At 40.0% G+C, this 25,177-nt stretch overlaps 1 protein-coding gene across 3 annotated transcripts in view; it reads left to right on the top strand.

Annotated features, from left to right (window-relative positions):
• Window positions 1-13,189: 13,189 nt before the first annotated feature.
• The window catches only part of ADARB2 (adenosine deaminase RNA specific B2 (inactive)), a 311,305-nt gene continuing 299,317 nt past the window's right edge, over window positions 13,190-25,177 (top strand). For all 3 annotated transcript variants that reach the window (XM_051611939.1, XM_051611941.1, XM_051611940.1), the window contains exon 1: window positions 13,190-13,393. In XM_051611939.1, coding sequence (XP_051467899.1) covers window positions 13,294-13,393 — 100 coding nt within the window. In that variant the 5' untranslated portion in view covers window positions 13,190-13,293. The remainder of the gene's footprint in view (window positions 13,394-25,177) is intronic.

The following is a 25,177-nucleotide window of genomic DNA, read 5'->3' as shown; positions in this document are numbered from 1 at the left end:
AGGAGCCGTTGCAGGGGTGGCCAAAGGCTTCACAGGGGGCTGTGTGGTCTTTCTCAGTGCTGTGATCTGCCTCTGCAGAAGATGAGTGAACCCACAGATTGGTTTCCTTGATGACTTCTACATAGCCAAGGTGACAACAGTGAAATAAAAGCAGCAGATTATAAAAATAGCAGATCTACCATTGCTTGTAGGCTTGACTTCTGGAGCACCTTCCTGTGTCAGAAAAAGTGGACATCTGCCAAGCCTGAGTTTTTGTGGCATTTTCCTTACTATTGGAGGATGCAAACCCTCCTGGAGACTTCTCAGAGCTTGGGAAGTACATCAACCCTGATTCAGTGGAAAGCTGTCTGACCTAAAGAAACCACAAAAAAAAAAAAAAAAAAAAAAAAAAAAAAAAAAAAAAAGACAGGGTTAGTTTGCTGTTTTGAAAAGAAAGGAAAAAAAAATATCAAGAGCTTGGATTTGTTTGTCTTGAATTCATTTTTCTATGTAGGTAGGTGCATTTGCAAGAAGAAAATTGGTTCTTTATAACAATTAAAGCAAGCAGTCACATTAAATGATTGAAAACAAGGCTACAGAATTATTACTGATCTACGTTTACAATGCATTAGAAAAGAAATTGAGAAAGTTTTGTTTAGTGTAGGTTTTACTTTAACCAGAAAAATGGACATTCTCAGGGCTAAGATGAAGAAAACCATAAATAAAATTACTTGGTATTGTGAAGAAGGGGGAAGGGATGTATGGAGTGATCATAAATAGCAGAAAGTATTGATCAGTGATGGTGAAATATCAGTGAACTCTGCAGAGCACTTTGAGTTATCTTCTTGTCTTTGATTAGGTTCAAATGTTAAACTTAATCTGTAAATCTTTAAATGGGAATCAGACCCAAGAGTCTTGAAGACCTAAGGTTTCAGAGAACAGCCACTGAGTTTGATTCAAATGTCAGAACAAAATTGTAGAGAAGGACTTCATATCACTGGACTTGGAAATAAAATTAAAAATCAATGAACACTTTTTAGCTATTCTTTCTCACCTTGAATGTTAATGAGTGGGTAAGAGGAATAGCAGCATCTAGAGAGTTTCCTGTATCAAACCTGTATGAAGTAAAAAATTCTTCTATTCAACATTTTTTAAAAATGCATATTTCATATATTATGAGTATTTTATAAGCCTTAAAAAAAAAAAATTAAAAAAAGGGGGGTGGGGGGCGTTCCTCCCTACACATGATTTTTTGCTTTCTGATAGAAAAGGCTTTAGGCTGCTATGTTTCTTTGGGGGACAGTGTGGTTCTTTAAAAAGAAAAAAACAACACAGAGGTTTCACCCTGTTTCTTACAGGACCAGCTCAGATATTCAGTGTGGTTTTAATGACAGCCTTCTTAATTCTCAAGCAAATGGAGTTTTCACTGGCTTCTTGGTCCACCTGGGAGGTGGGCACCGACACTCCGGATCAGCTGCTGGCGGCGAGGGCTGCATTGTAATGCAGAACAAATGAGGGTTGGATACATGCCCTCATCGCATTCAGCCGCCACTGCTGCCACTTACAATTACAAAGGACAAGAGCAGGAGATACTTCAGCAGCGGGGAAGCATGACCTGCGAGCTGCAGCTCATTTTGCACTGCACTTATTCAATACAGCACTGCCCTATAATTTCCTATAGCATTGTTATCTGTTAGCCGTTTACACAGTCACACCTTCATTATGTCCCCGGTTGCCAGACCCGGCGGCTTGTCACTTCTGTTGATTGCACTCAGGCTGCAATTTGCATGGATGGCTTCGTGACTGTCCTCAGACAGTCTGATACCCCTCATAGGCACTGACACCCTTCATAGGCACTGACACCCCTTACAAGCACTGACACACCTTATAGGGCCTGATGCCCCTTACAGGCACTTCCAGATACTCTGGCCAGTGGCCAATACCCCTGCTGGGGACTCATAACCTTTATAGGGACTGATACACCTTAACAGCACTCATCTATTGAAGGCTGATACTCCTTGTAGGGACTGATAAGCCTGCTGAGTAGTGGTGCCCCATATAGGGACTGATGCCCTTTATAGGGACAGATACCCCTTAAAGGGACTGATACCCATTACATTCTCATTGGACCAGAGATTCTGCCAAGACTGATATATCTGCCAAGGAATGATGTCCCTTTCAAGCAGGCAGCAGCCAGCAGGATCTTGCTGAGGGCTCCCCAGCAGCTGCCAGTCCCAGGCAAGGATCCTGACACCCCTATGGGAAACCTTATACACAAGGATCTCAGAGCGACTGTCCCTGTCCTGGAGTGAGCATAATACATAGAAAATTCAAATCACTGTGATTGCCTCAGAGATATAGCCACAAGGAGCTCAATACCCAAATCCCTCTGATGACTATTTGGCATTAATCTCTACAACTACTGGGTTGGTGTTTTAGTGCAGAGGTTTGAGGAAAGACTGATACAATGAGGAAGGAAGGGAAATTGTATTAGCTGGTTGTCAGTGTTGTCTGTACTGCACTAGGTGTTCTATTTTCCCGCCATAATGAAACAGAAACTATGCAAGGGTGCAAGTGTGTCTGTGAATCTGAGGGTGTCTCCCAGAAATGCAAGCTGGTACACCAGCAATCACTGCTGACACATGTAAGGAAGATAACATCCTGCTGCTGGATAGTCATAAGTCCTGAACTTGGGATGCTGTGCTCTCAACCTGTGTGTGTGTACACATGTGACCCTGACTGAGATACCAGTATTTTTCTGGAACCAAAGAGATGCAATACTTAATTCTGTTCATGTTTAAGTCAGTACTTCAGGTCTGTTGTCTTTGGCTGAAAGCAGGACTGGATCTGATATCAGAAGTAGCTGAAGATCTCTGTCTAAAAACTGTTTAAGTGGGTGCACAAGCAGAGGACCACAAGGTGATCAGATGAGACTGAGAGAAGTGCTAACTGTCCTGTTGCAGCAGGAATATAAATAGCCTCCTGAAAGGTTTGATGATTCATTTGCCCTTTCTCTCCTGTACCTTTGTGTTTCAGGGAGAGGCTTTTGGCTAAAGAAGGAAGGAATCCAAGTTACCTAAACCAAGGATGGTAGCTCAGCTGGATAACAAAATCCTCACATTACTGCAGAGCAGGCAACTACGCAAACCTTTTCAAATCCTCTCCACAAGTAGAGTGCAGATAAAAGCAGGCAGCAAAATGTTTCTGAAATTATCTGTGATGGAGTAAAATCATGCATCATTTCATGAGGGATGCTGAATCAATGCTTGTTACTAACAAGTAAGGTGTTTAAATCTTTCAGTGGGTATGGGAAGAAAAGAAAGAGAAGGAAGTGTCTGAGATGAGCACAGTAAATTGTAACATGCACGTAAAATAAATCCATCCTCATTATTATTTTAAATTGTAACAAATATATTCCTGATCATTCTCTGCCCCTTCCCTTCAATTTAGAATGCTGGTTAATGTACTGATCCATTCATTTGATTTGTTTTTTTCTTCTCCTTTTCTCTTGCTGTCACACACAGCATTTAAAAAAAAAAAAAATGGCACCAATGCAGATGAAAACCAACTCTCATAGAAAAATAATGTAATAACAGTAAAATGTTGGTAATTGAGAATTTTGTCTTCAGAGAGAGAAAAGTCAGGTAGCCAAGTCTAAAAGAAATAAATAGCATATCTACTTTTGGTAATTAATTCTGAAAAAAGCCAAGCATACCTCAGTTTGGTATTAATAATTTCATAATTTCAACATTAACTAATATGTAAGAATTCTAATTTCAGAAATTTTCTCTATCTACATTAATGTAAAGTATTATAACTTCATTTCTTATTACATCAAAGCAGATGGTATCAAACTACCAGCTTCCTACATGCAGATGAACCTGGAGTTGTTGGTTTGGTTGGATTTTTTTAGTGAAGTATTATACTTCTATTCCAAGTTAGAAGGTCATCATACCACCCAGACACTTACCTTTCACTGTTCCTGCAATACAGAACAACACAACGTTGCTTGAAAAGTTTAAGCTGAGGTCAAGGCCCAAGGAATTCAATAAGCCCATGTCAGCAGTGGTGGTGAGGAGGGGTCACCCCTAAGTCAGTGTTGCTGTAAAGTGTGGATGATGGAGGCAAGGTGAGCTGCTCACCCCTGCTTAAGATTCCACGCAGATCATATTACACATGCTTACATGGATTTCAGTAGCCACTAATATTTATATTTTTTTAAAGAGTCTGAAAATAGCTAACTGAAAAGTAAAACACAATTGAAAAATGTGCTCTACTGTGTGGGGGCTTCTCAGACAACAGTAGAGGTCATCCTGATACTAATGAGGCCACAATTTCGATCCCTCTGCATGAGCAGAGTCACTCAGGCAGATGCAGAGAGAAGAAGGACCTTGCTAAAATTTCCTAAAGTCCTGATGGGCTCTGGGTTGGCCTATCAGCATGAAACGTTTCCTATCCAAATTGTCCCCTGAGCTCAAGGAGCCTATACTCCCAGGATGATTAAGGAGGCCTCCTGTACAATAAACATCACTCTAAATTATGATTTTTCAATATTTGTAGTTTTACCCAAAAGTTTTTATGTGAGTTGTTTAAACCAAAGAACAATACTGAAGATAAAAGAGCAAGAAAGCTTTCTTGTGCTATTTCACTATTTGCTGAAACTAATAATTCAGTGTCATACGCAATGATGTAGTGAGTCAGCAAATGTGAAATATCTCTAGGGAGGTCTTTGTTCTGCTGTTTTTTTTCCATCCAGTGCTTCTGGTTGCAGACATAAAATCAGAAAATAAATTTTCAAATTCTAAATAAAGCATCTCTACATATGATCCAAATACCTCCTTGTTGGGAGAAAGTAAAAGAAGAAAAAAAAAAAAAAAAAAATTGAGAAAATTAAATCAAGTATGGATGTAGAATTATCTCTGTTTTCTTCTTTGATAAAGATGTAACAAAAATTTCGAGCATTTTAAGAAGATGGTTATTAAGCCTGTTCTATAAATGGAAACATATTTTATAACCCAGGATTCAGGACAATATTTTGTATCTTACATAGGTGTCATTTCAGCCTTCCTCTTTTGTCCCTCTTTCATTTTTATACTGGATTTGGTTTCCAATAACATCTAAGGAGAAACAAGCCACAGACATAAAAATATACCTATTTTTAAGACACCTGCTTTTGTAAACTTTGTCTACTTTTAGAATTCAAAGAAATGCTGAGAAATCCCATGTTGCCTGAGGTTCACTCAATATTCAATTCACTTGTGGAAAAAGAGAATTATATTTTCAAAATAAAGTTGGTGCTACCATCTGGAGGCCTGTCTTTCTCCAGCTGTGGGCCAAGGGGCATAGGGTGACAAGAATCTTCACTCAGGTCTTCACCCGAGCTAAGTGTCAAAATTAGAGGGGATGAATCCAGAGTCAGGTCTCCAGCTTTGTAACTAAATAATGGATTTAAAACTGCATTTCCACTGAATCTTACCACTAAACTTAGCAGAATTCACATCAGTCAATTTTATTCAGAAACTGTCCAGCAGCAAAGAGAAATTAATAATTTTAAAATAACTCACATCAGTTTGGCTTAGGTTTTATTTGATACAGCATTGTGTTTTAAGGCTTCAGTGGCTTCCTGTCATTGTCATCCTGATGTAAAACTGATTTTACTGGTATGAGACATAGAAATTAATGCCTGAATGTAGATTCAATGAGAAAAACTAAATTAAGAAGGTTTGGGACAGAGGGCTTCATAGCTACTAGTAATTAACAAAGTAACTGTCAGAGCCACCATGTGGTAAGGGAATTGGTACAAACTACAATGAGTTTATCTATTTCTTACAAGAAGCCAGGGCTCAGGATTCACCACTGTCATGGACATGCTTGGCTTGAACAGATTTACCTGGAGTCTTATAAGAACATTTTCAATTTCCATCTCTTTGTTGGGTTTGAACTGAGAGTTTGGTCTCTCAACCATCCCTGAACCAGGTTGTTCACTGGGATTTCTGGAGTAAGTAAGACACACAGATTAACTCCTGTTGTCTCTGTGTGTCTTGATCCCTTCGCTTCTCTTGATGCATGGTTTGGATCTGCCATCTCTTTTTGATGCTGCTTGAGTTTCCCTGACTTGTCTGTGAATCCTGGTGGGGTAAATGTCATTCTCTGTTGATGGCTAAGTTAGAGTAATAGGCCTACATGGGAGCACCTCTGAAGACCTCTCTTCCTGCAAACAGATGCTTCAGCACCTCTGCTTTCCTAATACCTATCTGAGATCAGGGTTTTGATGAGGGAAAAACAGTTGTAGTGCAGGAGAAATAAAATTAAGGGGAAATTTATGTAGGAGGTAGAGGATAAACACGTAATAGTATTGATTATATGTTCCCCCTATTCAGGGTAAGTCAAGGAGTTTATTTTTTGATTCAGGAACTGCTACTGTTCTCTCAGTGGTGCTGGTGGATATTTGTGTAGGTCTATGATTACAGTCATAGCTCACTGACATCTCCTTACTCACATTATTATATTACCTAGACATCTCAAGCAAGAGTTGGGGTCCATATTTGTAGGAACTGCACCTGGACACAATTGACAGTTACTGCTGGCCAAGTATTGGAAAGCATATGTAAATGCATAGGTGTTCCTTTATTTTCATGCTCTTCTCTGCATTTACATCCTGAACTGTTGCTTTTCGCATTGCAGTGATTATATATCATATAAATAAAAATGTTTTTTGAAAAAAATATGTTTAAAAAAAAGGTGACAGAAAATTGCAGTGAAACACCTTTTGTAAAGGAATAGGATATCACTGAAATCTGATGACTCTGCTACGGAATCTAACCAGAGGTTAATTCAATTTAATACACTTCTCTTACACTGACTGTTATTATATCTTAGCCTCACCACTGTCACTAACAAGGTCAGTGACTGGTGCTGGAGGTCTAAAGGAAAAGGTTGTAATATTAAACACATGTATGCTTGCAAAAGTAAACTTGAGTCAAAGTATGCTTCTATAATAACTTGTTTAAACTCTAACACATTGCATTACTGAAATAACGTTGCACAATAACTATGCTGTAGTATTTTTCAGTACTGCCTTATTTCTCTACAATGCAGTTACTGCGTGATTACTCTATAAAACATTTTTAGAGTCCCAGAGCAGTTGGTTAAGGTTTCTCATGACATAGGCTAGCAGCATCTATTTTAGAAGATGGTCTTTCATAAAGACTTTGCAGGTCTTTGTAAACCACGTGGATGCTAGAGGGAGAATTTATTCATCATTTAATTTTTGGAAGATTTCCAAAATGAAAAGATTAGGCTGAAAGTATATTGTATGCAAGTAGCCCCTGGTCATTTTAACTTTCCTCAATCCCCTACAGTTAGTATTTGCTTCTGTATTTTACTGATGAAGATGCTGTCAGCACAGAAAAATTAAAGGATTAATTTTTAAGTCAGGCCATTTTTTTGGACAATTCTCTTCTCACAGGCCAGATTTCTCAGCCTGGGTCAACTGCATGATAAGGGTGATGCCACAATTCGATCCCTTGGGAATTTCTTACAGTCACCCCCTCAAAGAGGTGGGCTGGGGACCCACTGGTGACACTGCACCCCTGCTTCACAGAGGGCTGATGAGGTGCCCCTCTCCTCTGCCCGTGGGTGCTGCCAGAGCCAGGCAGCACTGGCCTGTGCTGCTGCCCTCGGCTGGTGCCAGGATGTGCACCAGGCAGACAGGGCTGCAGCTCCTTGCTCTGAACAGCCACACTGCAGCACTGGCAGATTTCCCCTGGCAGAGTCATTGTTTCAAAGGGTTTATTCAAAGGATGTAGAGGAACAAAAAATACTCTTCATTATTTCATTACCAGAAAACGAATATTTCATAATTAAAAAGTAATAATTAGCTGTTATACCTTGTTGCATTTTCAAGTGCTTAAAAAGTGTGTATTTGATTACCTTTCTGCCTATTGGGATACTGAAGCACAGAAAGAAACTTGGTTGGTGGAGGCCTTAGAGAAGGTCTGTAAACAAGTTAATCCCTTACGAACAAACCAACTACGAGCAGTTTGAGCCAAGACCGAAACATCTGAAAGCAGAATGAGATTTCAGACATCCCTGCTTTGGGGACATTTTCATCCCATGTTTCACAGGAAACACTATTAAAACCAAAACCGTTTCTGGTGATGAGTTGCATCTCTATGCCCTTTCAAAAGTCAGAGTTGAGCTATGTTTTAATATGCCCATCAAAACATCTTTCAGAAAGTTTTACTTCATTCCCAGTGACTGCTGCTGGTTTGCGTGGCTATACAGACTTACTAATTACAGTGATTTGCAGTCTTTGGCATCTAGGTGTTTTCCCCATTAGAGAGACTATTGTCTGAGCAGCTCTAAAATGTTTACCTCATGCTCATCAGGGAGTTGGATGTTTCTCGTTGCTGGCGTGCTGCACAGTGAACCCCCATCAAAGCAGTTGTGGGACCTGTGCGAAATGAGGGGAAGAGGAAGAGCTACTCCTGTGGGAGGTGAAACTTGGCTGTTGTGGCTTTCTCACAGCAGAAAGAGCATTGCACCACAAATTCCTTCAGTTATGTTGCAATTTGATGAAGGGGCAAAATCCTTTTAACATTGTTTTAACCTCCTGATATCCAATACCACAGTGTTAGCCAGCTTGGGCTATTTCATGTGCAAGAATGTGAAAGCAGGCAGACAGGAGGACCTGTCTGCAGTAAGGCATTTTTCTGGCAAACTTGATATACTGAATACGGGTCCATACCCTCATTGCTTCATCACCATCCTGTGATGTTTGGTCGCAAAGCTGAAGTGGCTTTTGCTGCAAAAAGCCACACTGACAGATCCTTGTAAGTAGGGCAGGAGTGGATTAGTGCAGGCATTTTGCGGCAGAAGGCTCTGGAGTCTCACCTGCGCAGCCACACAATTGCATTCATGTCCTGCTTTAAACGCCCTTGAGCATCTTTCATCTTCCAGATTCTAAGGGCCTTATTTTTTTCTCCACCTACACAGGCAGGAGGGAGCAAAACCAAGCAGAAACAGGGTGGAGAGGATGGGAGAAAAACAGAGGGTGGCTATAGGCCCTCAGGAGCCTATAGGGCACCTCTGCTCCCAAGCAGCAAATTACAAAGATCTCTACCAGAGCCTGCTGCTCTTAGTACCCACAGCTCCTTAGGGAAGGGACAGCGCAGCTGGAAACTGGGGAACAAGACAGCCAGATGGACTCTCCTGCAAAGGTTTGTGCATATTCTGGGAACTGCAGGGTGTGGAGCTTCTGTGAGACTCAGCAGGACCCTTTTGTTCTGGGAGGAGCACCCTCTGCAACACTGTCCTGGGAGCATCCCTGGTATGTCTTAGATGCTCAAACCCATTTTTAGACATTTGCACTTCTTTAGGTTCAATGTAGCTTTTTTTTTTTTTAAATTGGTTTCACCTAAAATTTTTGTAACATGTCATTGAAAATCGAGTTACCCCTAATTTCAAAAAACAGAGGGATAAATAAAACATTTATTTCATATTTATTTTACTTCATCTAAATAAGTTTGCAAAGAAAAAAAATACTGGCTGCCCATAATACTGAAGGGCTTAGTATTCAGATTTGGATATTTCCAAAGTTGTGTTCCTGAAGTTGCTTATCTGGGGTATGAAGTTGCTGAAATAAGAGTGGGCTGCTTTTATTCTTCAGACATTTTCATTCTTCTCCATTTTGACAATTACAAACTCTACACTATATTGCTTAGGCATAGAAATTTAAATGGGAATGCATGATTAAGGTGTGCAACCCGGCATCCAGTTTCACTCTTTCCTCATCATACTCTCATAGTCACCATCAGTCTTCCAGTTAATAAACTGTTTGGACAGCCCTTTCAGCTCTCCTTTTTTAAGACAACCTGCATTAAGTGGATTGTCACAAATCCTGCAAGGCATGGACTCTTTTTTTGGATACTTCTAAGGCTGAGAGAGACTTGACTGTTTCACAAGACATACATACAAGTTTTGATGTACTGATTGGGATCAGCAGTTTCAGTGGGTCACGGGAGCAGTCACAGCTCCCCAGCTAGTATAGGGAAGAGTCTTTCTCATCAGGACTCATACCTTAAACCCTCCTACCTTCTGATTCACCTAGGCGTGAGTAAGTGGGGGTATATCGGCATGATTCACAGGCTGTAAGTCAAGGTGTATGAAATTATTGCCTTTAGAACAGTTTGAAATGCTTCAGCTTGAAGGTAATGAACATAACCTCCACAGCCAGGCCTGTGGAAATGGGAAAAGTCCTAAGCTTCTTTACTTAACAAAAAGGAGAATGAACCTTCAGTAATGATCATTACTTGGGCATTCAGGAACAGTCATAATTTCTGTGGAGTTGTAAGACTATCAAGTGCATTGACCACTAGTAGACATGAGACCATAAATAGAAAGAGACCTGGTGTTGTTTACAATTTAGCTTCTTTCCCATATCATCGGTACTGGTTTTCTGTTTCCTAAGTTGCATTGATATCACTTTAACATAGTGCTTGAAATCATCTACATGTTTGTCTGGGAGAAGAGACAGATCCAGCTGTGTGGGATTGGTAATCTTGCATTTAAGTTTAAAAAGGGTGTTGAAAGAGTGGATGTCACTGAGTGGAGAAACTGATTCCTTGCCTTGTGGAGAACAAGAGGATTAAGCACCACACATTTAAGGAATCCTCTTGACTTTGTAGCTGGATGGTATAAAAAATTACTGCCCTCTACCTCTCCTTGTGGCCAAGGGGAGACCTTCCACCTGCATGACTCCTGCTGTCTTCATGCCTTCAGCAATCCTGAAACCAGCCTACACGGGAGCTATACTAACAGCACAGTTCAGCTGTTGCTCATGTTGACTTGCTGACACTTTCTCATAACTGTGTCTAGACCTGAAAGCAGTTCATGAAATTGTTAGCATTGAAAGATAGTGCTTTTCAGGTTGCCTTGGTAGAATGACTTCTCCGGGGACTGGCAATGCCACCTAGGCAGTCTCTCTTTTCCCACCTCAGTTTCATGTTCCAGTAATTTTCAGAATATAGCAAAATGTTATCAGAAAGAACGTCTTCAGAAAGTTTAAAGAATGTGTTGAGCTTGAAGCCACTCTTAAAAAGGGGTGAATGTTCTGGGATGCTCATTTTCTTTCTGACTGTATCTTGCTGTTCTTTTAGATCCCTAATGGATAGAGCACAGATTGGTACTGAAGCATAGAAGGCACTTTTCTACATCTGGCTTCTAAATTGAGTGACTTAAATTCCAGACTGGTCAGAAGTTTGATGTGCAGTTGAATGTGCAGTTGTGTTTTGCAGTAGCATTTCTACTTCACACGTAACTACAAGTTGTTGCCACTTTAATAGATGAGGGTCAGCTGTGGTCAGAACAACAAAAACCAGAAGAAAAAAGGGAGAAAGGTTAAAGACTGAAGGCTCAAGCTAAAAACAAAAAGTAGTGATTGCCTCTCTGTTTTCCCACAGACATGTTTTTCTTCCTCAAACAGACAGAAGCATTTTAAAGAGATGTTTACTTAAGCTATGTAGCAGTTCAAAGGTTTGATTCTTTTGGGTGATGTGTACCTTAAAAAAACCCAACAAAGCAGCCTGTAGAAGCTTTGGGTGTAAAAAAACTGCCTTCATGCAGGGTTTCCTTGATTTTATCTGGCATTCAAGCAATGCTGGTCTGAATTCACAGGCTCCCTTACCTTCGCTGGTAAAGTAGCAGGGGCAGTTACCCCCTGTGCTTTCTATGTACCACATAGCTAAAAGTGAGGGTACACGGGCCTTCTTACCATATGTGACCTGCTCCATGGAGGACGGGGTCCAGAAGGTCACAACATCTTGACACTTCAGAGACTTTTAGAAACTTTTATGGAAATATTTTTCTTTATTTGACTTGAAAATCTGTGTAAAGTGTAGCTCTGGCTCATCCAAAAATGACAGAGACTTAAACCAGCCAAACACAGAGGATTTCTAACGGCTGGGAGAGTTGCAGTGGAAGTGCTTAGCAGCAGGAGCTGGGTAACCTACATTCTAACAAGAGGAAGTTTTAGATTCAAGGAGTTCTGATAAACAGGGTTTTACTGTGCTCCTCCAGCCGACTACAAATGCAGTAGGCACTAATGATGACATTAATTATTTAGCATAATTTTTTCTTTATATTCTTCCATTTTCTGTTCACTACCTACGTTTCCAGATACATATTTTTAAGTTAGGTAATAACTAAGGAAGATAGAGCACAGAAGCAGCAGGGCCTTTGTAACTTAAAGCAGTGCCTTATCTGTTGCATACCCTGGCTTTTTGTAATGAACATGTAATGCTTTGTAGTCAAGCTTTTCAGAGGAATGCTGTTGTCATCTTTCCTCTCTGTAAAAGCCCCTCTGCTCCCGACACTTTAATTGCACAGTCGCCTAAATGAGGCACTGCAGCGTTAATGTATGAGTCTGAGCGACAACACGCTCCTCTTTGCACAGAGCTTTTGCCCTTGATCGTGCATTTAGCAGAGCACGTTATCTTAAGAATAACTGGAGATTCAAGGGGAATCGCTGCACTTATCCTCTTGCATAAGGTTTCTTTGACACCTGGATCCTTCCACAGTAACTCATATTATTTTCCTGGGAATAATAAGCATTGTAATTACTGAACTAGTTAATAAGTGTTTGGCAGGGGAGGTCAGCGGCGGCATTTCTGTGAGTCTGAAAGCAGAGTATTCAGTGTCCACATGGTCTAAAGCTACAAAGAAAAAAAAAAAAAGAAAGAAAGAAAAAAAAGAAAGAAAAATAAGAAAGAAAAGGCTTGAAATCCTGCCTGTAGCCTCCCTTCGTGCTAGCTACCCCTCCGGCTCTCCCAGACGAGATGGCAGGATGTTTTTATTCCCTCCGGGGCCATTCGCCCTCGCTTTCTGCCGGGAGCCGGGCACAGCCGGCTCCCCTGGGGAAACGGAGTTTGGGGGCGAGGGCTGGCGGAGCTGATGTCAGAGCAGGGCGGCGGGAGCGATTGGGCTGCGGGAGACTTTGCAGCAGCAAATCCGCCCCCCACCCCCCGCCTCCAACCCCCACCTGCCCCGCACCATTGGCTTCAAAGCGGCCGCTGCCCATGCTCAGCAACTCGCAGAGGTGCAAAAAGTGGGAGCAAGGCCGGTGGAACCGCCGCGACTACCCCCGGTCATCGCCCCGGCCGGGTACGGCACGTCGGGGCGGAGGAGCGACCCTCGCTGGGCAGCGCCGAGCAGCCCGCCCGCCCTCCTTGCCGCGCTATAAAAGCCGCCTCCAGAAAGAGGAGAAACTCCGCGGGAGAACATCTCGGCGCGGTGCTGTTTCGTTCAAGTACAAACATGACATCCGTCCTGGGCAGCAGCAGGGCGTCGGGAGGGCCGAGCGGGCAGCTGAAATGCAAGTCCAAGAGGAGGCGGAGGAGAAGATCAAAGAGGAAAGGTAAGGGAAATTTATTATTTTTTTTTTCTCTCTCTCTTTCTGCTTGTCTCCTGCACACGCGCCCCGGCAGGCACATCGGCTGCTCCTGTTTTCATTGTCCGTGCATGGCGCACGACAGCAGCGGTCCTGCCGCTGTCCCGACGGCCGGAGCGGGCGGTACCTTCCCCATCGCTCCCATCCGCCGCCACCTGGGTCCGGCCGGGGAGGAGAGGAGCCGCCGCTGCCCCCGCGGAGGACTAGTGTTTGCTTTCTCTTCTCTTTGTTTTGGCCTGAGGTTTCGATGCCGGCGGGCGGGGGCTCGGGGGGAACCCCGTCCGAGGCAGCGCGGTGCGGCGGAGCTGTCCCGGGAGCTCCCGCGGCCCCGGCGCTGCCCCCGCCCGGCGCCGGCCCGGGCAGCCTGAGCCTGAGCTGCCTCTTGTCCCTCTGTGCCCCGGTACCCGCCGATGCCGGGGCCAGGACGTGACCCGGGCAGAGCAGAGCGCGGCGCGGAGCCTCTCGGGGCAGCGCGCAGCTCCCGGCCGGTGGGTTGCGTCCCCCAAACTGCCTCTTTTTTCTTTTATTTCATTTTTCCTTTTCTTTTTTTTTTTTTTTTTCATTAGTTTAGATAAGGTCCACCGAGTTTTGCTGTTTTGGTGCTGTTCCCCTTCCCTAAGCAAACCTCTGTTAGGAAACGGCTAGTTGCCATAAGCACGAAAAGTGAAGCTACCGGATGTCATTGCGAACAGGGAATATGCCCTAGATAAAAGCTTTTCGCAAGGTTGTCCTGTTTTTCCCTGTAGAGGGGATGACACACTGCTGCCTGGTTTTTGATGTTTTGCCTGAAAAAGCCGAAGTTAACAGGCTGTGAACACTTTAAAGTAAAATTAACTGGTACGAGAAGCAGCGTGCCAGGGATGCCCAGCTGCAAGGCATTTGATTGCAGAGATGCTCACTCCAAGTGTTCATCTAAGCAGTAAATACCAGCTCACCTGTAATTGTCATCATTATGTGGGACTAACACAAGTTTTAGTCGGCGAGCTCATCAATTCAGTCTGATGCTCTGGATATACTATTTCTTCTGATTCTAGAAAACGTAATTTGTAGGTGCCATTAACTAAGTGTCTTTTAGTTATTATGTTAAAGCCAGTAAGCACAGAATTTGGTAACTTTTTAGAAAGGTGTTGCAGCAGGTTTGATATAGTAACTGGTTAAATGCTAAATGCTAGACTGCATAATTTGATTGTCACTATTTTAACTCTGTATATTCAGAACCATAGTAACAAATAAAGATGTGCACAAGTAAAAACAGCAGACATGCAGAAATACCAGGACTTCGAGTAGGTGTGTAACCTCGACTTGTTACTCTGGATCTTTTACTGTCTTTTACACTCTGTTACAGAATAAATTTTAAAATACTAAGCAAAGAGAGAGCTCTGTTACTCAGTCTCCTTAAATCTTCCTTAAGTACTTTGGTTGTACTCTGCAGACTTATTTATGCTGTATTTGTTCTAACAAAACTACTTTTCTAGGAAATTGCAAAGTGAGCCTAGCCTTAGCTGCTCTGTACTTAGCCAAGAGAAGAGAGTTATCTATTGATCTATACAGTGGAGAAACAGAACAAATTGTTAGTGTTCATTTTGTTTCTATGAAGCAGACGAAAGTGGTGGTTTTCAATAAGACTTATCTGATGCTTCCTTTGTTTGGTCTGTGTGTTGCCAAAATAAGGTGGAAGTTAAATGTCTTTAAAAAAAAACCACAGAAACTTGCTAAACTGTAACTTGGTAGATGACAGCGATTTGTAGAATACACAACTAAAGGTTGATGGCATTCTAGAAAATGCTTGACTGGCCAATATCAATAAAAATGTGCACTTGAAGAACTAATTTCTTTAAAAAAAAAATGTCTTCTTTTATTCCTCCAAATGTGCTACTGTAACCACTTTCCAAATGATGTGGTTGGGTAGCATAGTAAATATAAGGAGCAATGCTTATGTTCACATTATTTTGATTTTATTTTCTATGTAATCACAGTACATATTCCTAAAAATACACACTCCTGTAAATTTATGCAGGCAAAAATGCCTGTCACTTAAAACATGCCTGGTATAAAACCTGTTGGCTTTTACTATTACGCTAGTTTATTTACTGATCATATCATTCTGTGTATTTTTTGATGCTATTTAATGCAATAGTGTTGTTTAACAAACTGACTATCCTGGAGACTAATCAAGAAGATGTTTATTAGGCTCATAAATTACTATGTCTTTATGAGAATTAACATGGGCTCCACTGTTTTGCAGGTTTGATCTGTTTAAGAGATTCTGAAAGATCTTTTTAGAGAGTTACACCAAAGACACTTGCCTTTGACTATTTTCCAGCAGGTATTTTGTTTATAGCAAAAATACTTTTAGTAGATGCTTTAAAGTGTGTAACTACCCATGTATGTTTACACATGCACAAGCAGAGATACCCATGGACACATGTAGACAAAGAATTTCACTCTAGTTTTAAAGGTACATTGAGTATTAAACAGAGTAAGGAAATTCAATTATCAGTCACCTCCCCACTCCTTAAGGAGATGGACACAGCAAATTATTTATACAAGTTAATCATATTTTATTACACGTTACATATGAACCGTGCTTCAAACAAGGTGGAGACATTGCCCGATAGAATATCTAGGAATGTGTAGCAGTAGAATTAGATATTATTCTGTTTGATAGCGCTGGTCTTCCCCTTCTGATGTACTTTTCATGTTTTCAGTTAAATTTTTGTCCTGATTGGTGTGAATGATAAATTTGTGTTTCTGGGTATAGCATAGCACTTTGCTCTGTTTCTTTTATATCTGGGTGCTCTGTATTAGGAGTTTTCTGGGGGCAGAAAGCAAGTTCAAGCAAGGAAAACAAACTGCATTATCTGAATAGCTGAATTTCCCTGTGCAGTTAGGCTAAAAACCAATAAAAACCGTGTGCTGCAAGAGACACAGAGAGAGAATGTCCATATATGCAAATTGAGCACTGTAAAAGTGTAGGACACTTGAGTGTGATTCCAGTGTATAATAACATTGTCCAGTAATTAATTTGCATGCATCTTAATTTTTTGCTTATGAAATCCAGCAGTCATTTCAGTATAAAGATCCTGACTTGAAGACAACATTAAATGTCCTTGCAGTGTCCGTTGCAAGCAGGTATTTGCACAGTGATTTAATTCAGTTTTACACTACATACAAAAAGTGTGTTAAAAAGCTAAAATGTGGCTATTGATAGCTATTTGTCAAATTAGTACAGGTAGAAATATTTGCATTATTATTTAGAAAATAAGTACATTAACTCCTAGGGGGAAGTAAATGTCTTAATTTTGCAAAAACCTATTGAAAATAAATACAGGTGCTTGCTATATTGTCTGCGTACTAATGTCATGTAAAAGCAGTAATAGGTATTTTATGTTTCTCTCTCTGTTTGCTTTTTCTTGTTTGTTTTTTAACCTCTGCGTATAAAAGGGCCAGGGGTTATAAAACTATGCCTAATTATTTAGAGAAATACAGTTTAAATGTTGAGGGTTTTATAGGAAGTTGCTAGATTTGTGGGTTCTTGTTAGGTTTTCTCCAGAGCTCTGTAATATGGCAGAGTACTGGCAGAATTCAGCACAGCAACTTCAGTGTGGCTTCTGCAGATTTCATAGCCTGTGGTACAGATTTTTTAAAAGAAGGATTGTTTTCTGAGATAAATGATTCCAAGTAGACCAAACAAAGGCAGAGTTGCTGTTTACTGATAATACTAAAATGGCCACACTTCAGCAGCCTCTGGCAACTTCTTAGGAATCAACATATAGAAAGTATGAAATGGGTTGTTGGAAATATGTCCCTTCTGAGTTATTTTCCAGCATAATACGACAAATAACCCACCTTATTTGTAATTCCATTTTATAGAGTTAGCAATTAAACTTAATTACTGGAAAAGAGGGAATCGGGTATCCCTGATGTGGTGGAAGGCCATGGCTGAGGTTTCTGCTGGTACAACGGGACACAAAATAAAAGTGGACAGAATAAACTAACTAAGAGCAGCAAGTGGGTGAGAGAGGTAGAATTATTGTGAAATGAAATTCCATGAAAAATTAATGAAATAGAAAGATTGTGCTGAGGACAGAGGGAGGAAACCAGCTTGGTTCTTCATCATCCTGCAATGCCAAAGTAATAAATGAGCATGTTTCATCTTGGCTCGAGGTTCAGGGACACAACTCCTTCCCCACAACTGAATTGTGTCGTGCTTCAAGATGTGTTCCGCTTATCTCATCCCCTGACAGCTCGAGAGGAAGGGACTGGATTTGGTGATAAAATTAAATTGATTAAACCTTTATCCATCATCTAATTTGGTACCTTTCTTTTTTCTTTTCTTTTTTAGTATTACTTCCAATTTCTAGTGATCCGTGTAATGATAGCAATTTGAGATAACATCAAGGACATTAGCTACGATGACTGAACTTAAATTTAGAATGAAAATATGGGATTCATGAGTCCATATCTAAATAGCAGACGATTAGGTTACAGCAGAGTTGTATCTTCCTAGCAATAGCATGTAAGTGTGAGGACAATAAAATGGTGCATTTTACTTTGAGAGGGAATAAAATATTTCAACTTTCCTTCAAAGTATTACGTAAGTAGAAAAAACACTAATATAAATATTGATCTTACATGACCAATGACATATATAGCCATTTTAATATTATTTTTTAACAAATAAATTAAGGCAGATGTTTTGCTTTCTTCAGTGGCAATGCAGAGGCATACAAAGCTAGTAGCAACGTATTATGCCATTGGAAATTGCTTCATATTGCTTAAAATTTTGTAGCTTCTTCTCTGTGATTCGGGTGGGAAATACTCCCATAAGGTGAGAGCTTTGCTTACAAATTCCACTTTAAGTAATATTGATGGAGTTTTTAAAATACTTAATGGCGACCCTTTCTGAAGTGATACCCTACAAATGAAAAACACTGCACTAAAAATTAAAGGTCAGGTGAAAATGCCTTGTGAAATATCAAAGCTACTAACGGTCCATGCAAACTATTTTCTTAGGTTCTTTTAATATCCCTTAGGTTAGGGAGTAGCATTAAAAAAGCAAATTAGAATATCTGTCTGATCGCTGTTAATTATACTACTTTTGAATTACTGCTGGCCAATATTGTACAGGTTTTGGGAGTAGTAATGAGCCTGAATTGATCCCTGTGTTTACAGCTAACTATCTCTACAACCTTTCAGGCAATTTACCATTTTTTTCTGTGTAAACTGTTAGTTATCCCGACCAAAACCGCATCAGTAGATAGATCATTCTCAAGGCATCTGTGATGAACTTGGCATTTTTGGTGTAAAACAGCTCGTTTTGTCTTCAAATTCTGTAAGTTCCAATAGTAAAAGTGCTTACCTTTCTTCTCTAGCTGATCTTTGTTCCCCCTGCTCTACCTGATCTTTATTCCCTGCTGTATGAATTTGAAACGAAGTAGCCAACTCAGAGGAGTTTTAACAGTGTATTGTGATGTGTAGTGCATTAAAAAGACAGCTTTGTTAACTGGCAGAAGCAGCTTGTCAAGCCATACTAATAGGCAGCTCTCTCCAAGTCATAAAATAACCAAATGTAATGCTTTAACAGAAAGCAATAAATGGATGGTGTTACTGTCATTCAGTCAGGCTAGAATTTCTTACTTCTTGCAATGAATTTGAAATATGAAGACATATTTTTGGGTTCTGAATTAACAATACCTGCTCTGGACTAAGGACTGGACATGACCGTGGATGGTTTGATAAAAGTATTTGCTAAGTGAAGCGTGATGACAAGGCAAGCACGGAACAGGGCAGACTGGATGAAGAGCAGGATGGCTAATATTGAAGATATTCCAGTGTCATTAATGGATGAAAGGTGTATTCTCACAGAGTATATATAGTCTGTTTCATTCTAGCATTTCTTTTACTTCGGAGAAAGAATACAGTAAAATTACATTAAAGGAAAGATTCTAAAGAAGGTAAGCAGGCTACTCTGATTTATTCCTGAGTTTTTTGTTTACAAAGACAAAGCTTTTAAGGAAACAGAATTCCAGCATGTTTAGTAGGAGTGGAAGGACCTTTTCTGATGAGACAGTACATACCTGGCCTGAGGAATCCATTCATTCAGGGTACAGAAAAACAAAACTTACTTATTTGTAGGGAGCTGAACTGTTTGATTAGCTCAGTCATAACTGACACTAGAAAGTTTGCTGCTCACTTCAATGAATGCAGGTTTTGGCTTTAGGTAGGATACATTAAGAAGGATTTGTTGGTTTTTTTTTTTAATGAGATATAAATCCTCTTTTTCAGGAAATTATCTGGCTGCTGATTTACTTGGACTGTGTGGAAAGGTGATTTGTAGGCTGTTTCATCGCTCCTGCTCACTGTGAGGCTTTTTGCACTCTCCTGTTTCACAGCTGAAGCTGTAGCGCGGTGGCTCAGGAGGTGCCCTTCTGCTCGGCTTCGCAGTGGTGGCAACGCGCAGCCACCTGCCCATGTGCCTCTCAAAACCAGGAACAGAGCTGTGAGGAAGGCAGGCACATTTCCCTGGAATATTTCTGACGGCTTTTTGAGTTGCCTTCCTCTCTGTTCCCACTCAACGCCCTGCATGATGTATGTAAAAATAGACCGACGTTGAGACTGGTTCCCAGTCTCTTACTTTGATGCTGTAGTGAGGTTAGGACAATAAAAATTAAATACGTCCTGTTTCTTATTCCCTTGGAAGAAGAAACAAAATAATTTGATAAAAGAGGGTGTAAATGAACTTTACAAACACATGATGATTTATTAAGCAGAAGAATACACAGCTACTGTAGTGACTGCTAGTGTGTTATCATCAGATAAATATTGTGTGGTAGGAGATGACCCCTGCAGACCATAGTCTGACTTTGTGAAAGTGTTTCTGCTGGGTTAGGGCTTGCTCCCAACCACATACCAACTATTCCATCTTTTTTTGGAGTTGTGCCACTTGTGAGTGCCATTTCTGAAACCTGCAGTGAATGCTGGTGGCATTCCATGTGCTGTTTTTGACTGAGGAATGAACAATTAGATCTCAGCAAAATAATACTTCATACTAAAGTGTGATATCTTTTTCTATTTTTACATTAACTTTGCTCCTTATAAGACAAATGGTGCTCAAAATTATTAGTAGAGTCACCTTTCTCTAACTGCTAATGAAACATCAGCACAAAGAGTCAAAGCTGCTGGGAAGTGTGGGAAGAAATGAGTAGAATTTGACCGATATTTTATCTCCTCAGAAAAAGATGTACACACAACTAGTTTTATGCAATAGCCCACTTCTTAGCACTTTGCAGAAACTGTGAAATGGCTATTTATTCCTTAAATAGTGGAGTTTAACAAATGTAATATGATGGCTATAAAGCAAACAGTAATAATACTTACCTTTGTAAAAGGTCTGATGCTGCTGCCCTATTTACAGTAAAACTGAAATTGAAACTTCTCAGCATGAGTCAAGGTGGCAGAACTGTGCTGCTATATATGTTTGTATGTTATTAATTTATATAGATGTGCATATGTATGCAGTTTTGTATGAAATACAAACTTTTGCTTCACCTGTTTAGGGGTATGAAATGAATGACCATATGAAACTCCAAGTTACACAAGACAAAGGGTCTTCAAGCCTGTAGAGTCCAAAAATATTTACATGAGGGATTTTTATATTACATTGAAGCATTTTGTTTAGAGATGTAAAAATAAAAGTTTCTATCATTTGTGTGTTTATATGCATAAATCCATACATGGTGCATTAATTTGTTATTTTAAATACATACATATAAGCATCTTTGTAGGATTTGTTTATGATATTCCTCTGTGTATTACTGATAGCCTTACAGACAAATCACAAAGGCACAACTGCACAAGGATTAGAATATTTATTTTTTTAGAGTGAGAAATAAATAAATGAAAGAAACTTGTTACAAGCCAGATTTTTCAGGGTATTTCAACATTCTATTTTAGTAGGTACGTTTTTTGAGAAGCTCAGTATTTAGAATGATGAAGACAGATGCTTATGTAGGAGCCTGTAACGTGTCAGAAAACCCCAAAATTTTACCAAAAAGGTAGATTTGATCGTAAGTTTCTTTGCTGATTTTTCTCTACATTAATCTTACGGGCGAATCAACATAAACTGGGAGCAGAAGCCAACCCTGAGCTCATGCTCCGTTTTACATCCATGCCAGCAGCCTTCCCACAAACGACCAGGCAAAATGCCTCTGGATTCTTGAATAATATTTAACTGAAATTAACTTTCATTAGATGATTTCCAGGTTGTAACTTCCCTCCCTTGTGCCAATCATGAATTGCTATTTACATACCTGTATGAATGGTGATTTGGGGAGGCAAGGGGCAGAGCTGCAGTGGCCTGCGCTGCCTCCATTGTTGAACAGCACAGACAGTAATTACATTGGAGGTCAGCTCTTGCTGCTCATGGATTTAGGAGTTCAAAAGAACCCTACAGAATGGGAATGTTCTCTAATATCACTGACACCAGGTTTCTTCCAAATGCAACTGCTGCAAAGATTGTTGATTGATCTATGTTTATCATTTATTAATGCTAATGAATCTGACCTGTGTCTGTAACATCTGTTCTTTCTAAAATCAAGATACTTGACTTACTTTCAATTCATGTTTATAATGACCAGTTTTTACAGCTGTATGTGACAGAGCTTTGCTTTATCTGATGATGTGCCCACAAGGAGCACTTTATGTGCCTTCAGCTGAAAATCATGAGCACAAGTTATTAGATGATTTTTTTTTTTAAAGAAAAAAAATTCACTGTGTGAATCCTTCAGATTTCATGAGCAGGAAGAGGGAATAAGGAATATATAGTATTCAAGCATAAATGTGAAGCATTTCAGTTCTGCCAGAACAAGTAAAAATCTAGTCTTTCTAGGTTAACTTGTACCCAGCCAGTAATATTTTTTAAATGAGACTTTAGCTCTGCATTCATTTTCTTTAAAAAAGAAAAAAGCCACCCTGAAGAATTTGCAGTATTCACATAATATAGCACAAGGTGTAAACTGTAAGGTTAAAACAGGCAGTAAGATGCTAACAGTATGAGTTACCAGAAGATGGTCATTAGGTGTCCAAAAACAACAAGTGGGGATTTCTAAAACTCTGCACTTGTTTTGTTTAGTCAGAAATGAAATAGCCCAGGCATGTTTTTAAGCAGGTGATACATTCTGCTTAAATGGGGTAAGAAACCATGGACAAAGAACATTTTGGCAGATTTTCCTGAAGGCTACCATTGAATTCCTTATTGAATTTATAGTTGTATGATATAAGGCACATTGGGCTATTTTTCCCTCCCAGTGACTAAGATAATCCTTCTCTTCAGATAATTCTAGCACATCCTAGCAGGGAAGAACTCTCACTGCCCAGAATTACTAAAAATGCATCAGCTTAATCATACTAGGTATGTGCTTCAAGTATTTATGAAAAGTGGTTATTAACTCTCATAAACAGAGGCCACATTCTGTCAGTTTACAGAGAGGGAAACTGAGTCAGGGCAGTTAAATCTGTTGCAGAATTAATTTGCAGGAGTTAGGAATTCAGGAGTCTGTTGCTCCAGTTTCAAATACCCAGTGAACATGTTTCTAGTTTGTACTTATCTTTCCTGTAGTTGCATCACATCACTTGGGTTTAACATTATGAAATACTCGAGTGACATGGCAGGTCCCTGGGAGCTCTGCTTATTTCAAGGCAGACAGTGTTCCTGCCATGCTGCACACCAGCAGTCGATGCTCACAGGCAGGAGCAGGTATAATCCCTCCCTGCAAGGCAGCCTGCTACATGTGTTCACAAAGCAGTTCTGCCTTTGAAAGGAGAGGGCTTTTTAGTTATTTATCTGGTTTGTATGTAAACAAATGTATGGGGATCAAATTCTTCCTTGGTGTTAAATCACATTTGCTCATCAGTTCTTAGAAGGCTTTTGATTTCTCCCAGAATGCCTTGTTATACATGCCAAGGGCAAGGTTTCTGTGCATCCAAGTTTACATTTAATAGGCAACTCTTTCTTCAATATTAGTGCACACTGCTGACAAATCTGTAGAATGGTTCTATTTTTGGAACATGGATTAATTCCTTCAGAAGATACAAGAATTTGCTTATGGAATTGACTGAAACTGTTACAGCTTTTTTTTTTTTTTTTTTTTTCTTAAATGAGATTGTTCATTTTAGATTAATTACTTAGTATTAGTAAGAATAAATATTATCTAAATTTAATTCATTTTGTTTTTTGTTAAAAATCTTAGTGCTTACATTTGTGCCTTGCCTGTAGTTCATCAATTTTGTATATGCACCTGCTTTTTGGAAGACCAGAAGACTCTTTCAGTTTAGCTAAAACCACTGTAAATTGACTTTATGTCATAACCATAGCATAGTTCTTTGACTAAAATGTAGCATACAATTCTAAGATGGAAAAAAGGAACCAAGCCCTAGTTTCTTAGTCTAGGAACATAATTCTAAAAGTTATAAACAATTAAAAAATATCTATTTCCTATACGTTATTACTTTAATTTTGACTCAGAATGCTCCAAACCCTCATCAAGAGTCCTCAAAATTAAATTAAAGCAAGAAGCAACAAATTACACACTGTTTTGGGTCATGTAGCATGCTGTTTTAAGAGGAGTATGAATTAAACACTATAGGAGTTGTCTCAATCTATTGTTACCACATAAAACATAACTGCAAAGGCTCAAAAAAACCATAGCATATGTAACCCTGAAGGTCCATGTGCTTATCCCATATTGTTTCTTCATTTACTGAAATATCCATCTCTTTTCTCCCCTTGTTATCTTAATCCACTCATGTATCCTCACCTGTTGAAGCAGTTGCTGTTCATACCAAATGTTAAAGTGAAAGTGTACATGAGATTGGTGGTTGGGTCCCACCAGTATATCATCAAAGGTGTTTGAGATTATGTATGGCCTTGCTTCAGCAAAATCACTTTTTCAGTCATTCCATTGCTGTTCAGAAAAGGCGTAAATAATAAGTAACAAGATTTCATACAAATATGCAGGTACTTCATTTTTTTGTGGAATCAGAAGCTGAATGAAAAGTTTCTACTGTTTTCATAAACATTTTCTACATATAAAAAAAAAAAAAATGTGTTTACTTGACAACACGTATTTCACAGAATCACAGAATTGTCCTGGTTGGAAAGGACCTCTGAGATCTCAGAGTCCAACCATCAACACAAAAAAAAACCAAACAAGCACAACCAACCACACACATCCCACCAAAAAACACCCACAACCCCCCCTACAACCTCAGTCACTAGAGCATGCCCTAAAGTGTCACATCTACATGTTTCTTGAATACCTTCAAGGATGGTGACTCAACCACTGCCCTGGGCAGGCTATTCCAGTGCCTGAATACTCTTTCATTGTAGAAATTCTTCATAATACCCAATCTGAACTTCCCCTGCCACAGCTTCAGGCCATTTCCTCTGGTCCTTTTATTATCTACTTGGTAGAAGAGGCCAACTCCCACCTCCCTATGACCTCCTTTCAGGTAGTTGTAGAGGGTGATGTGGTCTCCTGTCAGCCTCCTCTTCTTCACACTAAACAACCCCAGTTCCCTGAGCTGCTCTTTGTATGACTTGTTCTTCAGACCCTTCACCAGCTTGGTAGCTCTCCTCTGGAAACACTCTAGCACCTCAATGTCCTTCTTGTAGTGAGGGCCCCAGAACTGAACACAGTACTCAACCTGCAGCCTCACCAGTGCAATATCACTTACCTACTCCTGCTGGCC

This window comes from Apus apus, chromosome 2, assembly GCF_020740795.1.
Source record: "Apus apus isolate bApuApu2 chromosome 2, bApuApu2.pri.cur, whole genome shotgun sequence".
Classification (NCBI taxonomy): domain Eukaryota; kingdom Metazoa; phylum Chordata; class Aves; order Apodiformes; family Apodidae; genus Apus; species Apus apus.
This window is presented reverse-complemented; position numbering and strand designations above follow the sequence as displayed.